This window comes from Petaurus breviceps, unplaced genomic scaffold (genome assembly GCF_028583685.1).
Source record: "Petaurus breviceps papuanus isolate PSGF00001 unplaced genomic scaffold, PetGlider_PUasm1.0 90847, whole genome shotgun sequence".
NCBI lineage: Eukaryota > Metazoa > Chordata > Mammalia > Diprotodontia > Petauridae > Petaurus > Petaurus breviceps.
The window spans coordinates 113,928-133,652 of record NW_027187360.1 but is presented as its reverse complement, the minus strand read 5'-3'; the positions used below and the strand labels follow the sequence as shown (position 1 = coordinate 133,652).

The window sequence follows — 19,725 nt, the reverse complement described above, 5'->3', positions numbered from 1 at the left end:
GCCAGAATTTGGACCTAGGTCTTTTGACTCCAAATCCAGCGTATTTTTCATTGTATCATTCTGCTTCCCAAATAAAAATTGACTAGTCTACCCCACTCATTTTAAAGATAAAGAAACTAAGTATAGATTAGTGAAAAGAGGGATGGATTTGGAGCCAAAGAACCTGGTTGTGAATCCTGGCTTTATTTCTGCCTGTAAGATCTGGGCTTCACTATTTGTAAAATAAGATGGTTTGATGAAATCTCTAGTCTTTTTCTTTTTTTGCACTGAATATGGTGGCTTTATTGATGGTACACAATACAGGACTCTAGGCTTTCCCCCCTTACTAACAGGGGTGCTTTGGAACAAGGATGTGAATGGGACATGGGATCTCCAGTATAGGAACATAGCTTAGGAATGTGGGCTCCCCAGTGGTGGGACTTCTTTTTTGGCTGGAGATGAAGATCCATGGCTTTCTACTTTACTCCTTGGAGGCCATGTAGACCATGGGGTCTACTACACAGTTGCTATAACTGTACTCATTGTCATACCAGGAAATGAGCTTGACAAAATGGTCATTGAGGGCAATAACAGCACCAGCATCAAAGGTATAAGAGTGGGTGTTGCTGTTGAAGTCACAGGATACAACCTTGTCCTCTATGTAGTCCAAGATGCCCTTTAAGGGTTCCTCTGATCTTTGCTTCACCACTTTCTTGATATCATCATACTTGGCAGGTTTCTCTAGGCGGCAGGTCAGATCCACAACAGATACATTGGGAGTAGGAACATGGAAGGCCATGCCTGTGAGCTTTCCATTCAGCTCAGGTATGACCTTGCCTACAGCCTTACAAGCACCAGTGGAAGCAGGGATGATGTTTTGAGCAGCACCACGCCCATCCCGCCACAGCTTACCAGAGGGGCCATCTACTGTCTTCTGGGTAGCAGTAATGGCATGGATTGTAGTCATGAGTCCTTCCACAATGCCTAAGTTGTCATGAACAACCTTGGCCAAGGCGGCCAAGCAGTTGGTAGTGCAGGAAGTATTACTGACAATCTTAAGGGAATTATCATATTTCTCATGGTTCACTCCCATCACAAACATTGGGGCATCATTAGAAGAAGGGGCAGAGATGATGACCTGCTTGGCTCCACCCTTCAAGTGAGCCCCAGCCTTTTCCATGGTGGTAAAGACTCTAGTGGACTCTACAACATACTGTACTCCAGCATCTTCCCATTTAATATTGATGGGATCCCCCTCCTGGAAGATGATAATGGCTTTTTCATTGATCACCAGCTTCCCATTCTCAGCCTTGACAGGGCCCTTGAATTTGCCATGTGTGGAATCATACTGAAACATAAACCATGTCGTTGAGGTCAATGAAGGGGTCATTGATGTCAACAATGTCTACTCTACCTGAGGTGAATGCTGCCCTGGTCACCAGGTGCCCAATACAGCCAAATCCATTGACTCTGACCTTCACTATCTTGTTTTCAGGGATGCGACTGAAACAGCAGAACCTAGCACTGAGCTTGGGAGAAAAGCCGACTAAAGTCCTTTTCTAAAAACCACTGAAGCCCATTTCTAAGTCTATAAACCCATGAGGCCCCCAAAAGTTCTATGACTTTCCCACGGTCACAGCTAGAAAGTAACAGAGCCAAGATTTTAACCCAGTTCTTATGATTCTAATTCCTGTACTTTTCCCTACATCATGCTCTACCTACTATTCCTAAGGACAATTACTTTCTATCCAAATGACAAATGCTCAGGTGAAACATTCCTGTTCTGGCCCAGCTTGGAAGTATATTATCCATCATGGAATGGAGGTGAACCTTGATTCTTGAGCTGTATGTGAGCAGAACCCAAGTTCTGGCAGGTTCAACCAAAATGGAAAGCCTCTCGGTGTGGTCCTGGTGACACTGCTTTCTGCATGAGGGCCAGCCTAAGTAAAGATAGAGAGGCTCCTGTGTGATTTTCTTCTGCAATAAGAATAGTAGAAAAGCAGGCACAGGTTGCTAAGAATAACATAATTTTTAAGTCATTTACAAACATTAATAATCTGTGTCTCTATCCCAGAATCAACCCGAATCAACCCACATTGTTTCCACAGGTACAGTGACCTTGCCGCAGGCTAAAGAGACAATTGTGGTTATTCCCTAATGTTCTCTGTACCATCTGAGTCCCTACTCTGTGTCTGCCTAGGGTTGAAATCACTGTTTGTTTATATGAGGTTTATTAGGTTCCCAGAGTGTTACAGGTCCTGTGCAGCACATGTAAAATTCAGCTAGTTCATAGTGAATGCTCTGTAATTTTTTATTCCCTCCCCCCAAATTGATTTAATTGAAAAGCACTAACTAAATCATATCAAGAAACATGGCATAAAAGGGGAACAGATGACAAATGTAGTTCAGGATTGCTTAGAAGAAGGACTAAAACCAAGAGTAGGAAAGATAGGCAGCTGCTTAATTCACAACATGTAGCAGGGGTGCAATAAAGAAAATTAATATTATTTTTATAAATTTGCATGTTTTAATGTCAGAAAATCCTGTTCTCTACAACCCATATCAAGTTAATGCTAAATCATGTAGCTTCCCCAGAAGTCCTGTTCCAACACCTCCTTGTGGCATGTAGATCTGTGAAGCTTAGGCCAGTATAACAAAAGTTCTAGCTGGGTCAGCTAAACTCAAAAGACTGAGAGTATGTATAGTCTTAGTAACAGAATGTGCCTTCTGAGTGAAGATCAGCTTCACCGAGTATGGAGAAGTTCTAGGTATCCCTCTTCTTCTCTAGTGCCAATGCCAAAGTTTGCTAAGAATCACAGTTTTTAACTCCTCTGCAAAGTTAGAAAGCTAGAAAGTAATAGAGCCAAGATTTGAACTCAAGTCTTATGATTTTAATCCTTATGCTTTTCCCTCTTACATCATACTCTGCCCATGATTCCTGAGGACAGTTACTGTCTGCCCAAATGACAAATGCCCAGGTGAAACATTCTGGTGCTGGTCCAGCTTGAAGGGTCATTAATCTAACCATTTATATTCTAAATATGAGGTCTTTGTTAATGAACACTTTAGTACATTGATATTCTCACCATAGATGAAACCAGAAAACCTTAAGAAATTATAGCTAATGGAAGAATGATTCATAGGTTTGCCTCAAAGAAGCAAATAAAGGAATTGGAATAGTTGGTTTCATTTTGCATTCATTCCCTGAGCTGCATGGTCATCTCACCTTGCAGAATTCAGGATGAGCATATGCAAAGTGACCACCATAAAGAAAAATGCACAGCCTCAGACACTTAACACAAAAACTAGCCGTGTGACCTTGGGCAAGTCACTTAACCCCAATTGCCCTCAAAAAAGCAAAAAAAAAATGCAGCTTATATACCAAGATTTAATACAGAAGGTGAAATAGATAATTCTACACAAAACTTCACAAGATTCTTTTAACCAAATTAACATATGTCAATGAACAAGCAGTTATTAAATACTTACTATGTAACTTTGGTATGTAAGGGCCTAGGGATGCATAGAGAGAAATATGTTGGAAAATAAGATTCCAGAGCTTGTAAATTACTCAGGAGCCTTGTGCTTATATCTCATCAATACTTTCTACTGGGAGGGTTAACAAACATAAAAACTGAAACTGACCATGTTTTAACAGATAGGAAACAACCAGTTACCAACATATGAGTCATTTCAGAACCAGTTATTTGAAAGCACTCAGATCATCAGCTGGTCAAAAGTCAAAATTAACATGAAGTTAGGAGAAAGGATAAAGACGGGAAAACATAGCTTGAAATTAAAACTCTAAGCCAACCCATTTGAACAAATTTGCCTCTTAGAAATGGGAAGTGAATTTTTTAAAAATATGAAATGGTTAAAGGTAAAGACATTGGCTAGTTCTTAGCAATTTGCTTAGCCATAGAAAAATAAATAGATAAAAATAAATATATTGACTCTGATTATCATAATTTCCTAGAAGTTTAATAGGTGTAAAAGTTACAGCAATGAAGAGAACTAAAGATCATTTAAAAAACTTTTATGTGGAAACATTAGTTTCTCATGTTTAAGTTGAGCCAATATAATAAAATGACAATACTTACTAAATTAATTTACTTATTCAGTGCCATACCAATCAAACTACCAAAGAATTATTTTACAGAGCTAGAAAAAATAGTAAACAAATTCATAAGGAGGACCAAAAAAGCAAGAAATTCATGAGTAATAATGAAAAAAAGTGAGAAAGATCTATTAGTATTAGATCTCAAACTGTACTATAAATTGGTAATCATTAAAATGATTTAGACTGGTTAAAAAATTAGTTAATGGAACAGATTAAGTATACAGCATACAGAATCAACATAATAACATAGCATTCCATAAACTTAAAGATTCAAGTTACTAAGTCATGACCTCGCTATTTGACAAAAACTACTAGGAAAAGTAGACAACTGTCTGGCAGGACTTGGACATTAGATTTAAACCACTAACTAATACCATATACCAAAATAAGCACTAGATGAATACATGACATGGATACAAAAGATCACATCATAAACAAAATAGGGTTAGGGTTACCTTTCAGATGTGTGGATAAAGGAAAGAGTTCATGACTAAACAACGAATAGAAAATAACACAAGATAAAATGGACAATTTTGATTATATAAAATTCAGAAGGTTTTGCATAAGCTAATATAGGTAAATAATTAGATGGAAAGTAGGTAAATGGGGAAAAATCTTTGCAGCAAATTTCTCTGATAAAGGTCATGTCAAAAATGTATGAGGAATTGATTCAAATCTGTAAGAATAAGAGCCATTCTGAGTAGATAAATGGTCAAAGAATATGAACAAGCAGTTTTCAAAGAAAGAAATTCAAGCTCTCAATAACCATAAAAAAATGGTCTAATTCTCTTACAATTAGAAAAATACAAATTAAAGCAATTTTCCACCTCATACTCTTCAGTAAAGGTGACAATAAAGGAAAATGACAAATTTGGAGGGTCTGTGAAGTCTAGGGTACTGTTGATAGAGTTGTGAATTGGTCTATTCTGGAAAATAATTTGAAACCATGCCCAAAATGTTGCTAAACTGTGCATGACCCAGCTATACCACCATAGACCTGTACTGCAAAGAAATCAAAGAGCAGAAGGACCTATATGTTCACAAATATAGCAGCGCTTTTTGTGGTAGCCAAAAATTGGAAACGAAGTGGATATCATATTGGGGAATGACCAATCAAAATATGATATGTGGCTGTAAGGTAATATTTTGTGCCATAAAAAATGACAAAATGGACAATTTCAGAGGAGCCTGGGAAGACCTCTCTGAAGTGATGAAGTGCTAAGTTAAACAGAACTAGGAGAACAATTTAAATAATCACAACAACATTATAAAAAACAAAATTTGGAAAGACTTTATTTTTTTTTTGAGGTCAATTGGGGTTAAGTAACTTGCCCAAGATTACAAGGCTAGTTTTTTTTGTGTGGGTGTTAAGTGTCTGAGGCCGGAACTAAATTTGGGTCCTCCTGACTCCAGGGCTGGCTCTTTACTCACTGTGCCACCTAGCCACCTCTGGAAAGACTTTAGAACTCTGATCAATGCAATGATAAACCATTAGTCCAAAAAATTAGAAGATGAACCGCTCCACTAACCTCCTGCAATAACAATAAATAATAATAATAAATAAACTTGAAATGCATAAAGAGTCATACATTTTTTTAACATGGCCAACATGATGAATTTTGTTTATAATTTTAAAAGCTTTTATGGGTAACATTGTAAAAATGGCAACAAATAAATATTAAATAGATTTTGCCTTTGGGTACTATACTTATCTACTTGTTTTTGGTCCAGTGTTTTCTCAACACTTATTATACTCAGTGTATCATGACAAACTTTTGTAGGCTTTTCTCCCTTCCATTGCCTTTTGCTGTTTTATGAGGTGATGCTGCTGATCTTTTGAAAATGAGTTTGTATTCTAAGTAAATACTTTGGATCTTCATACCAGAAAGATATGGTGACCAAAGACAATACCTATTTAAAATACATGCATATGCTTAGGACACATATGCCTACCTTCTTATTTCTTTAAAATCTTTATTAGAAAGACTTATGTATTTAATGAGGGTATCTTAGGTGAAAATAAAGGTAGGAAACAGGCTTTTGCTAATAATTCTTTAGGGCAAAATACATCTTCACCATTATACAGCTGACTAATGGTTGTACCATACAAGATTCCTTGATAGATACCACCAAAGTGATAACTTTGTTCCACAATCATTTGATTATCAGTTATCAAGTGGGGTATAAAACAGAGATATAAACTCACCAAACATCTTCACCACTGTCATAAAGGATATCCTACACAAAATCTAAACAGATTATATATAGATGGTGACCAATTGTATTCATACTACAGGACTTCCTCAACATATCCAATTCTCAAAAGAGAATTGCCTAGTAATTTCCACAGGAAAAAAACGATAGAGTATATATGGCCCATATTATGATATACAATTAAATGGGCAATTGAACTAATTTGTGAGTACATGTATCTTGACCAAGTATTGCATTTGGACATATCGATAAGCACAGAATTGACTCAGTGATGAGACTTGATTACATTTGGGAAAGGGAGCACCTGCGTTCAATGATGCCAGCTTGCCCCCTAATACAAAAACCCATCATTTTTTTTTTTGCTTTTTTGAGGGCAATTAGGGTTGTGACTTGCCAAAGTCACACAGCTAGTAAGTGTGTCAAGTGTCTGAGGCTGGATTTGAACTCAGGTCCTCCTGACTTCAGGGCCGGTGCTCTATTCACTGCGCCCCCTAGCCACCCCAAACCCATCATCATTTTTTATTTCAACATTCTCTCACTAATGCACTGTGGTTGAGAATCATGGAATACCATTCTTTAAGAAGAATCAAAATTGCTGGTAACCAAATGGACTATGGAAAGAAGTGTGATGATCCATAGCATTATTAGTAACAATGAGTTGTGTGCAAGAAGAGGCAAAATAGATATCTTTAAGGACCTGTATAATGGGAGTAGGAGGTAGGCCAGTTGTGGTGAGGGTAAGGGATTATAGACATAGTATATGTAGCATTAGTATGTTTAGTGAGATTCTGTGAGCTCACCATCCCAGATGAAGGCCAGCTATTTCTCTCCCTCAGGATTCTAAAGGTCCTCTCACATATTGGGGTTGGCAGCATCTCCTCTGTGGTGCTGTTGGTTTAAATCCTACTAGTTATGTTCCCTCCACTGTTAGCCAACAGTGACTAGCACCCAAGTACTTAATATTAATTAGCTTTGTCAAAGAGAGATTTCTTGGGGTGGCTAGGTGGTGCAGTGAGTAAAGCGCCCGTCCCCAGAGTCAGGAAGACCTGAGTTCGGTTCAGGCCTCAGACATTTAACACCCACACACAAAAACTAGCCATGTAACCTTGGGCAAATTACTTAACCCCAATTGCCCTCCAAAATGCAAAAAAAACCCCAAAAAACAAAACAAAAAAAACAACCCCCAAAACAAAAAAGAAACAAACAAAAAAAAACCAGAGAGATTTCCTTAGAATATACAGTAATAACAAAAAGTATAAACCTTCTCCCTCAATCCCTTGGGGGCAGACCTTCCCCTATGCTGTCTTAGTCTATGAGGAGAGTGGGTTTAAATTTAGCACAGTTTCTGCATAGCATTGGTCCCACCAAGTTCATATCAAAATGCAAAATAATTCCTCACTTCAGCTGCTGCTGGACAGGGTTCCAAAGATCAGGACACTCCTCCCTCCTTGGGGCATTGATGCTGGGTTGTCTGAAAAACCCAGCATGGACTGAATCCCTGGACTCTAAGAAACTCATTCTCCTGACCTTCTGAAACTCACAAGGTCAGACCCTCCAGATTAATCACCTTAAATAAAAGAGGATGTAACTGAGGTAGGAAAAGAACCAAGATCCATGTTCATGGGGCCACATGGCCTCAGAAGAAAGAGGGCCCAAGTACTTGATAGCATGCCTCTTCCTGGACACTGTCAGCAAAGCAATTAAACCAAGAGCAAAAATTTACTGATCGAGAAAGAGGCTGAGACTGCCTGAAGGTCACCCCAGTTCCAGTTCCATAACTACAATCAAGTGCACCATGCAGTTAGAAGACCAGAACCAGTTACCTAATGTATGTGCACCATACTTCCATCACATGACTTCTATCACACATTATCATGACATTCTCAGAAGCAGGCTTCCCAGACTCTCCCATGTAGGGAATAGCATCAAAAGCATTCTACATGTGCCAGTCCCCTGTTATGCATATATGAAATATTAAAAGACCCAGAGGAAAGTCTCCAGGCATAGCCTAGATCCTAAATGGAGAATTTATGGAAGAACATTAACATGAATTACAGGACTAGAAGGGTTGAGATGCATTTGGACATAGCCTCATGGCTAGAAAGTGGTGGAGATAGACTTAAAATGGGACATGATTTTCAAACCATATCTCTGATATGTTAGAAATTAATCTTAAGCCCTTTTCTTGCTTTTTTCCTGCATCTTCTTGTGCTTGCTGAGACCTCTCTCCCACTGAATGACATGATTTACCTGGTCATTCTTTCCAGCATTGGTTGTGCTTTCACTAATATCTGCAACTCACTGATCATGGTGGAGAAGTTGAAAAACTTGCTCCCTATTGCCAGTTTTAGGCCCTCCCTCTGTCACCCTTACTGGGTAACCTCTCTTCCTTTGAAGTTCATTTAATCCATACTTATCACCCAATCAAGATTCCAGTGGCTCTTGTCTACCAAGCTCTAGGATTCTCCTAACTTCCTCAGTGAATTCAGCACCTGGCTCACAGTTTTCTATCCTCACTCTTGCCCTTATATTAAGGGACTTGAACATATACAGAATGTTGAAAAAGTCTTAGTACATTTTAAGGCTACTAAAGCTACTTACACTTTACCACTTACACAGTGCAAGGCTGACTCTGACACCCCACCCCCATCCCAACCCCCACCAGCAGCTCTCTTTCCTCCAAGATAACATATAAAATCTTCTATTTGGTTTTTAAAGCCCTTCAAACCTGGCCTCTTCCTGCCTTTCCAGTCTTCTTACATCCTACTCCCCTCTGTATTCTGATCCACTGACACCAGCCTTTTTGCTGTTACTCATACAAGGTATTCCATCTCCCAACTTCAGGCATATTCACTAGCCAACTGCCATGCTTGAGAACTTATCCTCTCATCTCTTTCTCCTGGCCTCCTTTAAGTCTTAGCTAAAGTCCCAGCTACAGAGAACCATCCTTATCCTCCTTATTCTTGGTGCCTTTCCTTTAAGATAATCTCTAATTTACCCTTCACAGACCCTGTTTACCTAGTTATTTTCACGTTGTCTCCTCCATTGGATTGGGAGGCCCTTGAGAGCAGAGATGGCATTTTCCTTTTCTTTGTATCCCTGGTACTAAGTTAGTACTTAATAAAATGCTTCTTGACTTGAACTTATTTGATAGTGACATCTGCCAAGATGCTATCAGGAAGGATCCCAGAGTTGAGAACAGCTACATTTGCCAAAACCAAAATCTCCAGCTGTAACTAAATTCTAATCTCATTTTTACCCTTTCTTCCTCCACTCCTACCTGCTCCCTCCAACCCCCCCCCCAACCCCCCAAAAAAGTTGGAGGATGGAAGGTACTAGCTTAGGCAACTGAGTGGTGAAGTGGATAGAGCACCTGACTTGTAGCCCTGAACTTGAATCCTGCCTTAGATACTTAGTAGATAGGAGACTCCAGGCATCTCACTTAGCCAGTTTCCTTATTTATAAAATGAGGCTAACATTGCCAATGTTATAGGGTTATTGTGAGGATAAAATGAGATCATATGTGTAAAGCACTTTGCAAATTCTAAACTCTATAAATTTTAGCTATTTCTATTTTTCCCTTCTCTCCAGACATCTCTTCTAAAGCCTCCAGGTATTATCTGGCTACACCAAAAGTCTTGCCCTGGAGAAACTTGTAGCCTGAGTTTCCTCTCCTGTTTGGTGGTTACCTCTCCCAGAATACTTTCAGGAAAGTCTCAGCTGTGTTTCACTTCACTCCTTCCTCTCCATCGGTTGCCTAAACAACAGCTCCAGAGGACCTGTGATGAAACATGCTACCCACCTCCTGAAAGAGGTGATGAATACAGATTGAAATATAGTTTTTAGACATGGCCAATATAGGAATGTTTTGCTTGACAAATGCTTGAAATGTTACAGGGGATTTTGTGTGTGTGTGTGGGGGGGGAGGATTCCCCTAACAGGTGTAAGTGGAAGGAAGATAAAATTGATTCTTTTGTTAATTGCTTTTGAGGGGCATTTTCTGCAGATATTTTCAATCTCCCCTATTCATTTTAAGCTGGGAAAAAGTATGTAACTTTTGGCAGAGATAAGAACTGGCAGAGATAACAACAGAGATGATAATAGGGTTACTTTTAGCCCTGTGAAGTTAATGTTTCTACTAGGTAAAATGGGTATAATTTTTACTTGTAAAACATCATGGTAAATAACAGTTATTCTCCACATCAAAGAAATAACAGTAAAGAAATTAAATGTAAGCTCCTTGAGGATGGGGACAGCTTTTGCTTTTTTATTTGTATCCCCAGTGTTAAGCTCAGTGCCTTTCACATTGTAAGTACTTAATAAATGCTTTTTCATTCACACATTCAAACCCTTAGCTCTTGTCATCTCTGTGACCTTAGGCAGATTACTTTACCTCTCTGGGCCTCAGTTTCCTCCTCTTTAAATGAATTTAAATACATTTTCCTTCTCTTAAGATAAAAGTCAAGGTCCCTTTCAGCTCTGACATTCTGTTAGTTGATGAATCTCTTTTGTTACAATATTTATGTAACTCAATCTTAGAAGCCTAAGTTTGCTTTAAGGGATATGACTCAGACAGCAGTAATGTGTATGGAACACCTTGTCAGGTGAGAAACCTTGTGGGAATGCTGGGTTCACACACAACCCAGTGTGACTTGAAGATTCTGGTTTTATATATAGGCCTGTTCTGGCCTTTGTGCAGCATGACTTGGAATGATGCATTGAAGCTATAAGAGCATGTGACCTAAGTGAGGAATCCAAAGGAAGGTCTAGCTGCCTCCAGCATCTGTACCTTGTGACATTTTAGCCCTCAAAATGCTTTTCACTCATGGGGTACCTTTCCTGCCAAGTCACAGCCTCCTTGGGTCTGAGTTTTCTCATCTTTAAAAATGAAGATAATATCCACTTGCATTTCCTGCCTCATAGGGCTGTCCGCAAAAATAAAGTACTGTAGAAATATGGTGTAGTATTTTTATCTGTGGGCCTTAGAAAACTTCTATGTACATCAATTAATCAGAGAGACTAGTAGTTCCAATCTTACTTTAAAGGGAAGGAGAGGAGTAATTAAATTATCTCAAGGCTTCTTAATAAATCAGAGAACTGGATTAAGACTATTGAATTGCTTGACAATGTTACTTCTCTATTGACCTTGTAAGTCTCTGAGGGTAAGCCTAGTTTCCATCAAATTACACTATGAAATCATTTGTTTCAAAACCCCTGTGGCAGTGACTGGGCAGTTGGATGGTACAGTGGATACAGTGCTGGGGCTGAAGTTAGAAAGGGCTATCTTCATGAGTTCAAATCCAGCCTCAGATATTTACTAGTTGTGTGACCCTGAGCAAGTCAGTTAACACCATTTGCCTCAGGTTCTTCATCTGTAAAATGAGCTGGAGAAGGAAATGGCAAACCACTCCAGTATCTCTACCAAGAAAACCCCAAATGGATTCACAAAGAGTCAAACACAATGGAAAAACGACTGAACAAAATTATGACAGTGAGATGGGTTCATTGGTGATGATTTGAGGAGCTATGTGACTTGAGTTTTAGTCTAAGTTATTAATACACCATAAAAATGCAGTCCAGTCACATGCCCTCTCTGAACCAATAAAATGAATAGGGTAGACTAGATTTTTAACGTCCCTTCCAACTCTAACATTCCACAATTTTAAGTCTTGTTGATTTTTTTCTTTGAAAAGTTTTCATTTGCAATCCTGCTACTAACAAACCTCTATCATATACCCAGACAATTAAAATAGTAATTGTCCTCCCTTGTCTTCAGCCTCTCCTGTTCCTCCATACTACACACTAAAGGCAAACATTTGTCCTCTACTCAAAACCTTCCAGCAGCTCCCATTTCTCTCATAAAGTCCAAATTCCTTGATTAGGCACTCAGGACATTCCGTAATTTCACCATGCTCTGTCTAAGTTTACTTCCCATCTTCAAACCTTCACCTCTTAGCCAGGAAAGTCTCCTTCCCTGTTCCTTAAGCCCTCTGAGCTTATTGGCAAATCCTAGCCTTTGCTCATGATGATCCATCCATAAAGCATGCCCTTCTTCCTTCCCCCTGCCACCCCATCTTACCATCCTCATGGTCTACATGGTCCTTCAAGTCGCACATCTTCCGCATGGTCTTCACCAACCATTCTAGACCAGTCAACTTTTTCCTTTCCTTTTTTGAACTCCTGACATGCTAGCTGTATACTGGGAGTGACACATACACTGCTTTGCATTGTTAATCAATGGTTCACATGCATAAGTCTTGTCTTCCTACACACTGTCTGCCACATTGTTTTGCACATAGTAGGCACTCAGTGAATATTTGCCAAATGAATCAATGAATCACATAGTGTTTGTGAGAACGTACTGGTGAGCACCTGACGTCTCTGTAGTGCCCTACAGCTTACAAAGCACCTTCCTCATAGCAGCCCTATGAAGTCAGTGAAGCAAGCTGTGATTAACCCTATTTTACAGACTAGAACTCAGACATGATTTACCCGCCATCTCAGGCAAAGCCAGCCTTCCGTAGGTGATCAATCATATGGTTAATAGGCAGAAGAGATATCAGCAGTCACCATATCCAATTCCTTCATTTTACACATGAGAAAACTGAAACACAGAGACAGCATCCTCAAGGTCACATAGATAACAATAATAGCTTAACAACTACCTCACTGGATCCTCACAACAGTCCTGGGAGATAGGTGCTATTATCATCCCTGTTTTAAAGATGAGGAAACTGAGGCAGATAGAAATTATGTGACTTGCTCAGGGTCACACAGCAAAGAAGTGTTTAAGACAGGATTTGAACTCAGGTCTTATTTTACTCCAGATCCAACACTCTATCCACTGTACCACCTATTAATTTAAGTAGCAGAAAAGTTATTCAGATTCAAGTCTTCTGTCTTTAAATCCAGTGCTCTTTTCATTACACAACACTTTAAAAGGAGTGCTCCTCACTCTAGCAATAAGTGTCAAAGGCAGTTGAACCCAGGTCATCCTATTCAGATCCATATTTCCTATATCAAGCTGCCTTTCATAGCACTCTAGACAAGATTTAGTTTAGTTCATCAGGTAAGTTTAGTGTGCATTTTTTGGGTATGGTGCTAGGGGAGATGCTAGAGGAGGTGCTAGGGGAGATGCAAAAAAACCTCTGGTTAGTCTTCATGGTGGTCTTCAAAATTAAAATCAAATGACAAAAACTCCAAATGCTGCTGACACTTGTCATTGATTTCAACTTCAGAACCTGCTATGGTGTCCTCTTTTTAGAAAGAAAGAAATGAAGGAAGGAAGAAGGAAAGGAGGGAAGACAGAAAAAGAAAACCAAACATTTGGATCTCTGTTGAAGGTTGCCCTCAGCCCAGAAACCCTGACTTGCTTTTTCATCACTTCTAGTCCCCACAGCTGTGAATATACTGCTCATCTCCCACTAGGTGGCAGCTTGAGTTCACTCGTAGCCACTAGGTCATTAGAAAATTAAATTGTTCCTTGTAACTACTTTTTCATGACTCCATTACAATAGTGTGTAAGATAATCAAATACATCTGTTTTCAAGGATTTGTGACTTTTGCTCGGTTCCTTGCCCTCCCCTCCATAGATACAGAGGGGCTGAGTCACCTTAGGGGGACATACTACTACCTGTGTAACCCTGAATAAGCCAAATTTACCTGCATAAAATTAGACTCATCTCCCTTAGTTTCCTCATTTGTCAAATGAGTTGGACTAAATGAATCTCTAAAGGCCTTTTAATCTCAAAATAATATGATCTTATGACATCTTTCTCCTTACTAGCTCAGAATCCACACCCAGCCAAATCTTTCTTTGCAGTATGCTGACTACAATTTAACTGAGAAAACTTCATTATTCAAACACAGAATAAAGAACGAAAAAAATCCATGAATAGTTTAAGATGCCCAAGTCTATGGTTCCTTCCAGATTTTCAGTATATGTTTTGCTATGCTTCCTCCTGGAGTCACAATTTCTGGTTTTAGTTGGTGCTGCTTCCTATAATCCACTGGGCTTAATGGTTCTATGAAATGCTTGGAATAAGCAATAATTTTAATGTTTTGGGTTTTTTTTTTCCATCAGTGGTTCTAGATGTCTCCCATACTAACTCTAGGCTGACATAGAACATGTGGCCTTAACCAAATGAAACCAGAATAAGCTGGTTTCCTCACCTTCTCTTATCAGTTGAGTGCTGGAGTTTTGGGAAATATACAAAAGTTCTAGCTTTTAAAAAGTATACTTCAATTACTAGTAGAGATATTACATAAGACTCAGAATTAGAGAATCAAGGATCCTTCAAGCCCACGATAAAACAGGAATAGTTATATCAAAGCACAAAAAGAAAGAAAAACAGTTGCAACAACTGATAAACTATTGCTGGGAAATAGCCTAATTAATCCTGAAAAAAACAAACAAACAAACAAAAAAACAAAGACCTTTAAGGAGAGCTGGCAGCTGGAGAGATTTTTATGATTCCTCTAAAATGTGAAGTATTTATGGGCAAGACAATGCAAAGACTGAAGTGCTGGTGAAATGCATTCTTTCATTCCAGGATATACTAAAATCATTGTTTAAAGAATTGCAGAAGTTTGGCAATTTTTTTTTCTCCTAGTGTACCTGGAAATTTTATTCTCATTGAGGGAGCAATGAATTTTTATAAATATTGGTCTACTGAGAAGCAGAATTGTTCTGGAATTACAGGTATTCTGAAATGGAGATGGAATGCTACAGTGCAACCTTGCATCATGCCACGTATTAAGAACCATGCCACAGAATGTTAAGAAATTTATCCAGTGATGGAAATAAACATGATTAAGCAGCCTGGTAACTTGACTGATTTAACCCACTGAAAACCAATTGGCTATAAACAAAATTAGACTTAGAAAACTGTTCTTTTTGTCAAAGGTATTGCCAAATAGTGTAAAATAAATGATTGCAGCTAAAAGATATATGGCATATCAAGTTTTTTTAGATGTAAAAATAATAATTAATTTAATAATAATTTAAAAATAATAAATTTAATTATTTTACTTTGTCCTGAGTAATTCCCAGGGCACTTGTTTATGCAGGTCTCCTCAGTTATCACCTTCTCTGCTTCCCTCAGGACCTTATTTAGCACCTTCATCCTCTCCATAAATCTCCAAGCCCCACCTTTTGCAGGTCGAAGGCCAAGGTCATCTGATCTCCTTATTGCCATCTTGTCAGCACCTCAACCACATTCTTCATTATTTCCTTGCCAGGAGCCATTGCTCCTGGTGGTAGATGGAATCTTTGACAAACCCATTTGCTGAAATACTCTTTGAGATTAAGTGGATCCCAAATGGAGATCTTCTTCACCTTCTTCACTATCTCTATGACCACCCCCTTACTTCCAACAGGTGATGTGGGTTACAAAGACCAGGCAGACATAGCCTGTGGACACAGTCAGGGTATGCATCCAGGGAATTTTATTTGTTAAAGGTGACTACTTATTGAAAGTAGGCTCAAGTTTAGAGAAAGTACATATGGCAGGTGGATAATTCACAATTCCTTATTAATGGAAGTCTTTTTCTCCAATTCATGGGGGAGCTGAATAAACTCTTTTTAGGCCTGTTATAGCTTCATTGCTGAGCTTCTTGTAGAGCAAATGATCCAGTATGTTCTTGGCGGCTGCTGATGTGGATACTGCCATCAGCTGACCAAGGAATGCAGCAGGGATACCAGTGGGAACATGGGAAGTACAGAATCAGTCTGGACCCTATGGTGCTTGAAGGTTCTACTCTCATTGAAGGGGATGGGGAGAGGATGATAGGCCCAGGTCTTTCCTTCCCCATCACCCCCAGTCAATTCCTAGTTAATGGTATGCTGGAAAGCTACACTTATTCCAATTTCTGGAATTCCCTCCTCGCCTCAGTTGGCTGGATAATATAAAGACAGTCCATAGAAGTTTGGTTATATTTCCCTGCTTCTTGGAATAGAGTTCTTGTCAGATATGATTTCATTTCATCTAATGACTTTCAGACTTTTTTTTCCCAAGGGCATCTAGGTGGTGTGATAGATAAAAGGCCAGGCCTGGAATCGCGGAGACTCATCTTCATGAATTTAAATCTGGCCTTAGACACTAGCTGTGTGGGCAAATAATTTAACCCCATTTACCTCAGTTTCCTCATCTGTAAAATGAGCTGGAGAAGGAAATGACAAACCACTTCATTATCTTTGCCAAGAAAACCCCAAATGGATGCGGACATGACTGAAACAACTCAACAACAACGAAGATCTTTTTATTGGTTTATTAAGACTTATTTTCACCTAGATGAAGGCTAAAATGGGGTAAGGTGGATTCAGTCCCACTCCTGCATAAGAATAAATAGACCAGTCCCCTTCCTCTACTAGTCTAATACTCTATTAGTAGATTTCCTCTACTATCAAGTTGAATCTAAGAATAACAAAATTTGTTTTGTCTCATATTTTATTTGAACTTTTTCAGGTGACAATATGGTGTAACTAGTAACATGTTCAGTCTAAGGGATGGAATCAGAGATGAAGGCTACAGAAGAGTAGGCTTAAAATTGCCTTTAAAAACTCAGAGTAGATGCATCTAGGTATGTATGTTCTCAGGGCTAAGCGATTCATTTTTTTTCCTTTTATTTATTTTAATAATCCTGGTTTTTAAAAAACCACACATTTTAGACTTACTATCCTCAGCATAAAGAAGAAAACAATGGATTTACTTGAATTAAAATCCCAGTTCTGGAACTTCTAGTACCAAGATAGTGGAGTGAGGAAGAAACTCTCAGAAGCCCTCCCAAATTCCCCTCCAAACAACTAGAAAATTGCCTTAGAATTGATCTAGGAGCAGGGAAGCAGCTTACCAGCCTGGTAGTGGAAGGAGATCAAGTTCCAAGAGCAGCAGCAGCAATAACAGCCAGCCTCACAGCAGGGGGGCCTGCAGCAAGGCTTCGAGCCTGGGGCAATCCACCAGAGAGGCCCTGCCTTCCTGCAATCCAGCAGCTTCCTAGGCAAGTGAGCATTCTGTGCAGTGCAGTAAGGCTCCACCCCAGCAATCCCACCCCTAGCACAAGCCACAAACCAGGCCTTAAGTGGTTGCTGACCGGTAGTGAAGCCCCTCCCTGGGGGCTGACCAACAGCAAGACCCCGGTCCTGGAGCCCACTAACAGACTGTTTCCACAGCAACCCAGCAGCAGGGCCCCTCAGGCAGATCACCTACAAAATTACAAAGCCAGGGCGGGCTAAAAGAGAGGTCCAGTTTTAATGGCAACCACGCAGAAGGGCCCCACCCCTGGGTCCAACCAGCAACAAGAGCCCTCTTCTAGAACCAGCCACCAGAAAGACTCTGTTACCATAGCAACCCAGCACCAAGGCCCCACCCTTGGAGCAGGCCAGCTGCTAAACTCCACACCCAGGGGAGGCCAACAGGGAGCCCCCTCCACCCCACCCCAGTACAAGCCAGAAAGGAAGGCTACCCTCCAGAGAAAGCAAGCAGCTAAGCTCTGAAGCCAAGTGAAAGCCAGCAGTAAGACCCAGAGCCTTAGCACAAAAAGTTCGGGACAGTTCAGGACCAGAGCCCAGCTCTCACATAAAAACACCAAGTTATAAAAAAGGCCCCCCCCCCAAAAATGAGCAAAAAACAAAGAAAAGTACTTGACAATAGAAAGTTGCTATGGTGATAGGGAGGATCAAGGCATAAACTTAGAAGAGAATAATGTCAATGTGAAGCCTCAAAGAAAAATGTAATTTGGTCTCAGACTCACAAAGAATTCCTAGAAGAGCTTACAAAGGATTTTAAAAAGCAAATTAGAGCAGTAGAAGAAAAATTGGGAAAAGAAATGAAAGTAATACAAGAGAATCGTGAAAAAAAAGTCAATAGCATGGGAAAAGATATACAAAAATTTGCCAAGGAAAATAACTCCCTAAAAAGTAGATTCTGCCGGATGAGAAAAAGAAGTACAAAAGCTCACTAAAAAAAAAATTAATTCCTTAAAGATTAGAACTGAACAAGTGGAAACTAATGACTCTATGAGACATCAAGCTATGATAAAACAAAATCAAAAAAGTTTAAAAAAATGTGAAATTTCTCATTGGAAAGACAACTGACAGAAAATAAATCCAGGAGAGATAATAAAAGATTATTGGACTACCTGAAAACCATGATTTAAAAAAAAGCCTGAATAACATCTTTAAAGAAATTATCAAAGAAAACTGCCTTGATATATTAGAACCAAAGGGCAAAGTAGAAATGGAAAGAATCCACTGATTGTCACCTGTAAGAGCTCCCAAAATGAAAACTCTCAGAAACATCATAGCCAAATTCCAGAGCTCACAGATCAAGGGAAAAGTATTGCACACTTCCAGAAAGAAACAATTCAGTTCGTGGAGTTACAGCCAGGATTACATAGGATCTGGCAGCTTCCTCATTAAAAGAACTGGAAGGCTTGTAATATGATATAGTGAAAAGCATTACAACCAAGAATCACCTACCCAGCAAAATTAAATATGATCTTTCGGGGGGGGGGGGAATGGATATTTAACAGAATAGAAGACTTTCAATCATTTCTAATTAAAAGACTAGAGCTGAATAAAAAATTTGACCTCCAAATACAAGACTCAAGGTAAATGTAAAAAGATAAAAAAGAAACAAGAAAGAGAAAACATAAGAAATTCAATGAGGTTAAATTGTTTAGATTTCTATATGGCAAGATAATTATTTGCAGCTTTTACAACTTTATTACAACTATAAGAACAATTAGAAGGAATATATGTAGACAGAAGGTGTGGATATAAGATGACTTGATGAGATGATAACTAAAAGAAAAAAAAGGGGTGAGAAAGAAAATTGTACTTGAAGGAGTAGGGAGATTGAATAAAGTAAATTATCTCACATACAAGATAATACAAAATTATCTTACACACAAGAGCTATTATAATGGAGGGGAAGATGTGGAGGTGGGGAGCAAAGCTTGAACCTTACTCTCATCAAAATTGCCTCAAAGAGAGAATAACATACACACTCAGTGGGAAAGGATGGGGATAATAGAAGGGGGAGGGGGAAATGATAAAAGGGAGGGTATACTGGGGAAGGCAAAAATCAGAAGTAAAACACTTGTGAGGAAATGAAATGTGGGTCGTAAGAGGGGGGAATAAACAAGCAAAAAATAGCATGGAGGGAAATAGTTATCATAACTAAATGTGAATGATATGAACTCACCCATAAAACAGAAGCAGATAGCAGGAAGCAGAGAGATACATACAGAGTAAAGATAAGGGGCTGGAGCTGAATCTGTTATGCTTCAGCTGAAGTAAAGAAAGCAGGGGTAGCAATCATGATCTCAGACAAAGCAAAAGCAAAAATCTAATTGAAAGAGATAAAGAAGGAAAAATCTTGCTGAAAGGTACCATAGACAATGAAATAATA

General features: G+C 39.1%; 1 protein-coding gene and 1 long non-coding RNA gene across 3 annotated transcripts in view; one reads left to right on the top strand and one right to left on the bottom strand.

Moving 5' to 3' along the window:
- Positions 1–19,725, top strand: part of LOC138149360 (uncharacterized) — a 28,974-nt gene that overhangs the window by 1,510 nt on the left and 7,739 nt on the right. The window contains exon 2 of one of the 2 annotated variants that reach the window (XR_011165295.1): positions 16,780–16,894. This is a non-coding gene — a long non-coding RNA (uncharacterized lncRNA). Of the gene's footprint in view, positions 1–9,904; positions 12,373–16,779; positions 16,895–19,725 lie in introns of those variants that run through there. The other variant, XR_011165294.1, reaches the window with a different exon arrangement.
- Positions 271–12,531, bottom strand: LOC138149358 (glyceraldehyde-3-phosphate dehydrogenase-like). The gene is made up of 2 exons (XM_069072321.1): positions 12,393–12,531; positions 271–1,327 (listed from the first exon to the last, which is right to left on the bottom strand). The coding sequence occupies exons 1-2, from the start codon at positions 12,399–12,401 to the stop codon at positions 461–463; spliced, it is 876 nt and encodes a 291-aa protein (XP_068928422.1). The 5' UTR covers positions 12,402–12,531; the 3' UTR covers positions 271–460.